Source organism: Sinocyclocheilus grahami, unplaced genomic scaffold (genome assembly GCF_001515645.1).
Source record: "Sinocyclocheilus grahami isolate Dianchi unplaced genomic scaffold, SAMN03320097.WGS_v1.1 scaffold505.1, whole genome shotgun sequence".
Lineage (NCBI taxonomy): Eukaryota > Metazoa > Chordata > Actinopteri > Cypriniformes > Cyprinidae > Sinocyclocheilus > Sinocyclocheilus grahami.
Genome location: NW_015505684.1, coordinates 499289 through 508925, shown reverse-complemented (window position 1 = coordinate 508925; position 9637 = coordinate 499289). Strand labels below are relative to the sequence as shown.

The window sequence follows — 9637 nt, the reverse complement described above, 5'->3', positions numbered from 1 at the left end:
CCCCCCCCCCCCCATATCTCTGGAATGTGTTTATAATTCTCTGTGATGTAAATGGAAATAAAAAAGTTTTGCTGTCACATTAAATGCTTATCACATGGAATTATCGCATTGATATTTTTTAAAGTTGGCATGAAATCAGAAAGAACCATTTTTACTGGCTTTATTGTGAACGGTTTACGTGCATATGTTGTTCCTGAGAAAACAAAACGTTAGTCTTCAGAATATTTTATCAAAATATAGTAATTTACTTAACAATTTTAACCACGTCATATAAAGACCACCAATCAAGTAGATTCTTGATGGATTCAAAGTTGCGTGTCTTTTTTTTTTTTCTTCGTCAAATGCTCTGTTTTACTCAAAAATTGTCACAATACCAAAATAGTTTTTAAAAAAGCTGAAATTAGTTAAAATAATTCTCAATCATATAAAATGAAAACTTCATATAAAGCTGTTTTATTTCACATAAAGGTAGTGTTATATTAGTATTATTTACATACTACTATAGTATTTATCAATATTTTAATTAGCTTTTTTAGAATTTTTTTTTTTTAATTTTATTTTAGTTGTAATCATCTTGATAAGTACTTTTGTCATTTTATTAGTTATTTTCCTATTTAGCTTTAATTTCTTTTTATATTTTAGTTTTATTTGTAGTCGTTTTAGTACTTCAACTTAAAAAATTAGAAATGTTGACTTGGCGTCAAACAGTTTTTCATCTAATATTTACATTTTATTTTATTTCAGCTTTCAGTTCGATTTTATTAGTTTTAGTTCTAGATAATAGCAACACTGCATCGGGTAAAGGGTAGGATAGTTTAAGTTTGACATTGTTTGCTTTAAAACAAGCTAAACTGAAACAAGAAACTGAAACACACAGGTAATCGTCAACAAAAAGTCCAGTATGCCTGTTGAAAAAAAAACTTGGTGCGTCTTCGATATTTATAAGATGCCTTTGTTTCTTGCCCAATGAGATATAAATGAAAGCCGTGTGACACCTCAGTAACTGAAACTCTTCTGTCTGTAGGAAACCCCAGTGATGACCTGCGCCTGACCTTCCCTGTACGGGACGGGGTGGTGTTGGAGCCCTTTAGATTGGAGCACAACCTGGCTGTCAGCAACCACGTCTTCCAGCTGCGAGACTCCGTGTATAAGACCCTTATGATGAGGTCAGACCATTTCATACCTTGTAGCATCTCAAGGAGTCTTTGTGTTTGTGAATGTCAGTGTTGTCATATTTAACATTTAATCTGATCTATCATGTGTTTTAACAGGCCTGACCTGGAGCTGCAGTTTAAGTGCTATCACCATGAAGACCGGCAGATGAACACTAACTGGCCGGCATCGGTGCAGGTGAGCGTCAACGCCACGCCTCTCACCATTGAGCGCGGGGACAACAAGACCTCCCACAAACCCCTTTACCTGAAGCAAGTGTGCCAGCCAGGACGCAACACCATCCAAATAACAGTCACGGCCTGCTGCTGTGTAAGTACAGAGACTCGCATCGCACATTTCCTTCAGAAAATGCCTGCTTAATTACAAACAGTCCTACTAATAAGAGTTTTATGTGGGTCAGCATTCATTTCCTGTTTCTTTTTTCTCGCAGTCTCATCTGTTCGTGCTGCAGCTGGTTCACAGGCCGTCTGTGCGCTCCGTGCTGCAGGGTCTGATGAAGAAGAGGCTCCTGCCAGCGGAGCACTGTGTCACTAAGAGTAAGTGAACACTTTTACACACACTTTTTTTTTTTTTAAGAAATTAATACTTAAATTCACCAAGGATGCATTAAATTGATAAAGTGACAATACAGATATTTATTATGTTGCAAAAGATTTCTATTTCTAAAAAAAATGCTATCTTTATGAACTTTGTGATCATCAAAGAATCTTGAAAAAAGTATTGCAGTTTCTGCAAAAATATTAAGCAGCACAACTTTTTCAACATTGATAATAATGAGAAATGCTTCTTGAGCAGCAAATCAGCATATTAGAATGATTTGTGAAGGATCCTGCGACACTGAAGACTGGAGTAATTCAAGTGAAAATTCAGCTTTGCATGACAGAAATATATTTTTAAATATATTCAAATAGATAAGTTATTTTAACTTGTAATAATATTTCTCAATATTACTGTATTCTTTATCAAATAAAAGCAGAAAAATGTCAACTCATCCTTCTTTGTTCTTCCGTAGTTAAGAGGAACTTCAGTAGCGGTACCATCCCAGGAACTCCCGGCCTCAATGGCGAGGATGGTGTGGAACAGACGGCCATCAAGGTGTCGCTCAAGTGTCCGATCACCTTCCGACGCATCCAGCTTCCTGCCAGGGGCCACGACTGCAGACATATACAGGTGAGGAGGCCCGCTAGCTTACGTTTGAATCACATGACTTTGTAAAGTGAATTTCTGTGGTAAATAACTTCTTTGTTGGTGCACAGTGCTTCGACCTGGAATCGTACCTGCAGCTCAACTGTGAGAGAGGAACTTGGCGTTGTCCTGTGTGCAAGTAAGAAATTTCTCATTTTGCCGTTCATCTCCATGGAATTTTTGTTGTTTTAAAACTAAGACTGTAGGTGCGTTTCCATTACAGATTTGCGCAAAACTTTGGCGATATTTTCTGAATGTCGATAAAAAAGTATTGCGAAATGACGGCGTTTCCAGTAACCAATGTTATGCGGCTAAAACGTAACCTTTTGCCTCTCGCGATAAGTCATGGCAACGGATTTTAGTGGGATTTTGACGGATTTTGGCTATATTTATTCAAAGGAGGCTTATGCATGTATCTTTACAGAAGCAGCAAAGAGATCTGCTTCAGAAACGTGCGTGGCGCGGCTGGAATAAACCATCGACTGTATAAAAACATTAACACAAGCATTGAGTCAGCTTCAGTGACCGGATCAGAGCCACACTGCACCGCAGACGTGTGCAATGTAAATTGTCTAAGTATTAATAGTAGGGAAAGCCCCTTATACTGGAGCACGGCCACTTATGAAGTGTTTCTTGGAGGTTATAGTGCGTTGAAGAATGATCATATGAATTTTTACATACGCCATGTGACCTGTAAATGCGAAAAAGCCGTTTCCATTGCAGTTTTGCGAATTAATCCTTTTTCGCATTGCCTGAAAAACCACCTCATGCGAGCGTAAAAACTTTTTTGCGATATATGGCCGTTTTTGCGAAATTGACGTGTTTCCATTAGGTGTATTTTCAATTCGCAATTTCAATTTGCGCAATTTGAAGGGTAATGGAAACGCGCCATTATGATTAGGGATACACAATATATCCATATCGTAGTAGTAATCTGCCAATATTATTTCGGCAAAATTCTCTTAAACTTACTAAAACCGCTAATACTTTAATAACGGTGCTAAATGTAGTCTATAACAAATCTCAGAATGAATATGCATTTCTTGTACTATATATTATAATGTTATGATGCCTAAATTCACTTTTAAAAATTCTAATATTTACATGAATGATTTTAGTTTTTAATGTTTTCTTTGTAATTTATATAGGCAAAATAGTATACAATTTAACATTTAATATTAAGATATATTATTGTTAATAATAATATTATATTTTTATTTATAAGATAAAATATTATATTAATATTAATACAAATATTATTGCTTGTTTTAATATGAGTAAAAAATAAGGAATTAGTATTAATATTAATGTTAGAATAATACATATTTACAAAATTAAAAAAAAAAATTAATTATTGGCTGGTCTTATTTGCCTAAATAATATCATATTGTGAATTGTGCATCAAGTGCATTCCTGAAAATGTGTATTTTATGGTGTATATATATGACATATTTGTACAGTTTTTCAAACTGATCTGATCTTTACAGTAAAACAGCCCTTCTGGAGGGGCTAGAAGTGGACCAGTACATGTTGGGCATTCTGATCTACATCCAGAAGTAAGTTTTTATATAACCTCTGCATGGTGTAATTTTCATTTTTGGGTGAACTATCCCTTTAAGGTTCTTGGCCACTATAAGCTGCAGCTAGTTCTTAAACTTAAGAGTTTAAACTTCAACTCTTAAACTTCAACTTTCTCCTGGTGTTTAGTTCGGACTATGAGGAAATCACCATTGATCCGGTGTGCAGCTGGAAGCCGGTCCCGGTGAAACCAGACCTGCATATTAAAGAGGACCCAGATGGCCCTGCCCTGAAACGCTGTCGCACCATGAGCCCTAGTCATATGATCTTGCCCAGCGTCATGGAGATGATTGCAGCTTTAGGCCCAGCCTCCTCACCCTACCAGTCTATGCCACAAGGTGGCAGCAGCAGCACGCCTGATTATCCCATCCAAGGTAGGTGTCATATCCAACTGTAAAGGGCTCTTAGTGACCACAAAAGCATTTATATGAACATGAAAATGTTTCAGTAAATGCGTTTTGACCTCCAGCTGACTTATTAATGCATGTATTTCAGGAGGCTCAGGATATTCCAACCAACCAGGCTTCTCAGATTTCCCCAATGCCCCCGGCACACCGACCCTGGGGGAGTTTGCCTCTGGGCCGCCCCCTCTCTCCTACCAGTCTGACCTGCCGAGTGGCCTCCTTACCCCTGAAAAACCTGTGGGACACCCGATGTCAGGACAGGTGTGTTTTCCTATTATTACAATTTCACCACAAGAAATTGGTTGTCTGTCTGTCTGTCTATCTATCTATCTATCTATCATCTGTCTTTGTCTTTCTATCCATCTATTTTTCTGTCAGTCCATCTCTTTCTATTCTTCACCCATCTTTTTGTACATTCATCCATTTATGCATCTATTGCTCCATCTGTGTTTCCATCCATCCAACTAGCTAGCAAAAAGGCCAAAATGAAATAATTGTCTAAGTCCATGTATGTATTTGACTATATGGCTTGAATTAATGAAGCTGGTTTGCTGCACGTATTGTACTAAAATGACCCTCACCTTGGATACCCAAGTGTGTTTTACTGGTGTCTTGGTTTCTGTCGTCCCCGTATGTTGCAGCGTATAAGAGCTACTCAAATGTCTCTGTGTGCGACAGCACAGCGCAGTATTCCTGTCTGTCACTCGCAGCTGCTGCATCTCACCCACTCTAAAAGAAGAACAAGACGGGTTTGCTCTTTAAATTAATGTGCAGAGTGTGTTCCAGCTTCACTGACTGTCTCTTTTTCTCTTTACACCTGCCCACCTTAATAAAGGTGCCCCACTCTAGTCGCATGGACCCTTCCCACAATCCCCTTCAACAACAGCAGCATCAACCTCTCCATGGTAACTCCAACATGGGTGGCCCCGGTGGACCCATGCACTCCCGCAACTCCTCCCAGAATCCCCGGATGCACACAGACAGCTTTGGCCTGGGGGGCCCCGGGGGACCCGGCGACATTTCAGAGCCGGCTCTTGATGTAAGTCAGAATCAATCATCTATTCCAGATCAAAGCAATGACTTTTGGCCATGGTGTCAACATTTTAAATTGAAGGTCTGTTGAGCACAACCGCCCCTTCCTGTGGGATTTTACTCCATGTACACCCACTACCAACTTATAATGATCTTCTTCCCACCCGTTCTTGCTTAATTTAGGTCCTATGCCTGCAGTTATGCATGTTTAAAGCTGTTCGTTCTCCTTCTCTGAAAGATTTTGCAAACACTTTTGGGTAACGGCCAGCCCCACATTTGCACTTATAAACTATTTTGGAATATTGGTTACAGTGTTCTATTCTTAAAGATATAGTTCACCCTCATATCTGTCCAAACCTGTATGACTTTGAAACAAGAATTAAGATATTTTTAATTAAACCTGACAGGTTTTTATCCCTCCATTGAAAGTCCAGGTAACTAAAACTTCAAAAAAGATCCAAAAGATATCATAACATTTTATCCACGCAATTCAAGCTGTTTAATCCAAGTCTTGTGAAGAGATACAATCGCTTTAAATATTATACGTTTTTATTTAGGCTTTTGTTCATGCATGAAGACACATTCAGAGCGAATCACATTTGATAAACACTGGAAGTTTGTGAATGTCACACACTGTAACAAATCTTGTTTGTTCTCTCACATCATGGATGCATGTTTCAGCTTCCATGTTTACCATATGTGATGCGCTCTATGTATGTGTCAGTCATTGCTTAGCTGTAAATAAAAGACTAAAGTTAATCTGTTAATCATACTGTATAAAGTGATGAGATACCTTCACACAATTTGGATTAAATGGCTCAAATCATATGGATTATTTTTGTGACGCCTTTATGGCCTTTTTGAATCTTCTAAGTTTTGGTTACCTGGAGAGACAGAAACATCTCCGATTTCATTAAAATTTCTTAATTTGTGATTAGAAGATTAACCAAAGTCCCATGGGTTTGGAACGACATGAAGGTGAGTAAATGATAACAGCATTTTCATTTTTGGGTGAACTAAAAACTCCCATGATTAAAGAATTTCCAGAGATTTCCCTCCAAAATCAGTTCAAAAGATTCCATTCGGACCTAGTGATTACTTAAAAGATTCACTGATTTGGAATTTCAGCTGATTCATTGAACAAACGTTTCAAAAGAATTGATTCACAGACTTCCCAGCACTGTTGGAAACAGAAATGTCTGTGAATGTCTTTTGAAAAGCCAGCTATGTTGTATTTATTATTATGATTATAAACAGTGTTTTGAGTGTCATTAGTATTGCCACAGGATGATTCTTAACTCCGGAATTCCCTATTTGTTTTCCAGCTTCTCCCAGAGCTGACAAACCCAGATGAGTTGCTGTCTTACTTGGGTCCTCCAGACCTTCCCAACAACAGTAACGATGACCTGCTCGCTCTGTTCGAGAGCAACTGAGCCCCCCGTCCCGCTCATTCATCAGTCGCACATCGCCGTCCAACATACAGCCTCCTGACCCCTCACACTCCCGGCTCGTCGAGGGGAGTTTTGGGAACAGATATCCGATTACGTCTTTGCACTGTTTCCTCCTGAGACTGGAATGCAGTGACTCGTGGGAAGGTGCAACGAAGATCTTTTTTTGTTTGACTTTTCCTCCTGTGACAATGTTACTGTTTGTCTGCTTCTCTGAACTCTGTGGAGATTTTATTGTGAATTTCAGTTTGAAAGAGTTCCCGCTCTTCTCTCGAATCATTTGTAGAAAGACTCCTCATCTTACATCGGACTCGTGTGGTGTAAATGACATTGTGTGGGGTGGGTCATTGTTTGTTTTTTTTTCATTGCAGCTCCTGTTTTAAATCTAAATTAGATGAGGAATTCACTTCAGTGTTGATCTAAAGTACTACACTTCAGAAATCACACGGGGAAAGCCAAAGTGTCTCTGTTGTAACTTGAAGAAAACAAACACGGATAAATGTAATTCTCTTAATAAACAGGCAGACTTTTTATTTCTATTTTATTTTTAGAGTTTTATTTCTTTTTTTGCCCAAAGACGACCACAAACTAGCTCCATGTGATATAACATGGTCTTAAACCACAAATTACTTGATCTTAAGTGAATTTTACTTGAAGAAGACCTAAAATGTATTTATATAAATGTTTAATATATAAACATGCGTGTGTGTGTATATATATATATATATATATATATATATAAATAATTGTACACACATTATGTACACAAACTTTTTTGGAAGCGATTAATCGTTTGACAGCACTACTATATATATATATATATAATCTGATCTTAAAATGGCCAAGCATATCTGACAATAGAAATCCATTGACATTCTCACGTTCTAAGCTTAATTTCAGTTTCTTGTTTTTCCCCTCCTTTTGAAACAGCTGAGAGCTGATGTTGTACCCAAGACTGCTGGTAAGTATCTTTTTCCACATTAAATGTGTTTCTTATAAATGCATGTAGACACTGTCTTCTCCTGCATTAATGTCTCCATATCTAAACAGAGAACTTCCGTGCTTTGTGCACTGGTGAGAAGGGTTTTGGCTACAAGGGCTCTGGCTTTCATCGTGTCATCCCCAAATTCATGTGCCAGGTAAGATCTGAACCCCGTCCTGTCATCAGACGCAATGATTTCAGCTCAAACTGATGTCACGCTCTCGTGATGTAGGGTGGCGACTTCACCGATCATAATGGAACCGGTGGAAAGTCTATCTACGGCAACAAGTTTGCAGATGAGAACTTCACCCTGAAGCATGGAGGGAAGGGAACCCTGTCCATGGCCAACGCCGGACCGAACACCAACGGCTCCCAGTTCTTCATCTGCACCGCTGATACTACTTGGTAAACGGCTTCTTTGAGATTAATGTTTGCGTACACTCTTAAAAATAAGAACCTTCAACATCTTTGGAACCTTTCCATTGCACTAAAAGTTCTTTAGAATATAAACATGTTTAGAGGATTTCCATTTGATGTTAGTGCTAAAGCTGCTTGTTGTTTCTCCATGAACAGGCTCGATGGCAAACACGTTGTGTTCGGGAAAGTGGTAGAAGGATTGAGCGTAGTGGATGCCATGGAGGCTAAAGGAAGCAGCAGCGGGAAATGCTCTGCCAAGGTCATGATTGCCGATTGTGGCCAACTTTAATTGTTTCTTACTCCCTTTTCCCATTCCAACCATGCACATTCCTTACTATATAGTGTTTTTTTTTTTTTTATTGCCATTCCTAAATGAGATGCTTATTCCATGTGTCATGGTCCTGTTTTATGTATTCTGACGGTCCCCAGGACACAATCTGTTAAACATGGATTAAAGATGATCAAGATTCCTTTCAACAGGTTTTTGTATTGTCATTTCTTGGAACAGATAGCTCAGCTCAATTGTTGTTAAAGAAAGCGATTTCATTTCTCATGTGCTGATATGCTCTTGTAATATAAAAGTCTTCAAAAGGAGGCCATTAACGTTTGTTTTGGTTCTAAGATGTTCCCGTGGCTCAGTGGTAGAGCATTGCGTTAGCAGCGCAAAAGGTCGTGGGTCCGATTCCCAGGGAACACACATACTGGTAAAAAAAAGTATAACCTGAATGCACTGTAAGTTGCTTTGCGTCTGCTAAATGCATTTATTATTATTATTATTATTATTAAAATGGCAGCGTTCTGCTGCAGTTCTTTCTATTGGCCAGCAGGTGTGCAGTACAGTGGCTCTCTCAACAATGTTAACTAAAAATAAAACCATAAAACATTTATTTGAAATGACATAACTGGCTAAATATTTTTATTTCAGCTATTGCCAAGGCAACATTTTTCATTTAGTTTAACTTGACCTACTAAAATAATTAAAACTAGTAGCCTAAACTAAAAAAGTAAATCGAAAAACTATATTTAATAAATATAAACACATTTAGAAAACAAAATTACAAAAAATAAAGTAAAAATGGTTTTGCTGTAAGTAAAAACTGATGTCTAAACTCCAATTAAGTGTTAATATGTATCCTATTAATACCATAAACTGCATAGGCCCAGAAATATTTGATTTGAATTTAGCATTTGTTTTCTGTCCCACTGAGTTTAAATTACTTAAACCCCTTAAAGGGGTCACATGATGCCCATTTTCCACAAGTTTATATGATTCTTTAGGGTCTTAATGAAAAGTAACATAGTTTGGTTAAAATTTCTCAACACTTTTTTACCCTGTCAAAAACAGCTCTTCAGATCAAGCCATTCTGTAGCATTTTCCTTTAAATGTTAATGAGCTCTGCTGACCCCGCCCCTCTCTT

General features: G+C 38.0%; 2 protein-coding genes across 2 annotated transcripts in view; both read left to right on the top strand.

Annotated features, from left to right (window-relative positions):
* The window catches only part of LOC107554514 (zinc finger MIZ domain-containing protein 2-like), a 9006-nt gene extending 1642 nt beyond the window's left edge, over positions 1 to 7364 (top strand). Inside the window, exons 4-13 of the mRNA XM_016237034.1 lie at positions 1025 to 1166; positions 1272 to 1482; positions 1604 to 1709; positions 2186 to 2343; positions 2430 to 2497; positions 3846 to 3914; positions 4066 to 4310; positions 4432 to 4601; positions 5176 to 5379; positions 6698 to 7364. Of these exons, the coding sequence (XP_016092520.1) occupies positions 1025 to 1166; positions 1272 to 1482; positions 1604 to 1709; positions 2186 to 2343; positions 2430 to 2497; positions 3846 to 3914; positions 4066 to 4310; positions 4432 to 4601; positions 5176 to 5379; positions 6698 to 6805 (1481 nt within the window). The 3' untranslated portion in view covers positions 6806 to 7364. The remainder of the gene's footprint in view (positions 1 to 1024; positions 1167 to 1271; positions 1483 to 1603; positions 1710 to 2185; positions 2344 to 2429; positions 2498 to 3845; positions 3915 to 4065; positions 4311 to 4431; positions 4602 to 5175; positions 5380 to 6697) is intronic.
* A 318-nt stretch (positions 7365 to 7682) lies between these two features.
* Positions 7683 to 8599, top strand: LOC107554522 (peptidyl-prolyl cis-trans isomerase A-like). The gene is made up of 4 exons (XM_016237043.1): positions 7683 to 7781; positions 7871 to 7959; positions 8035 to 8207; positions 8376 to 8599. Exons 2-4 carry the CDS (start codon positions 7951 to 7953, stop codon positions 8506 to 8508), a joined length of 315 nt encoding a protein of 104 aa, XP_016092529.1. The 5' UTR covers positions 7683 to 7781; positions 7871 to 7950; the 3' UTR covers positions 8509 to 8599.
* Positions 8600 to 9637: the final 1038 nt, after the last annotated feature.

What these genes read in the sequence shown, in the direction of transcription:
- LOC107554522 (XM_016237043.1), top strand. An exon ending in TGCACCGCTGATACTACTTG is followed by an intron (nt 8,208 to 8,375) that starts GTAAACGGCTTC and finishes CTCCATGAACAG; the next exon opens with GCTCGATGGCAAACACGTTG.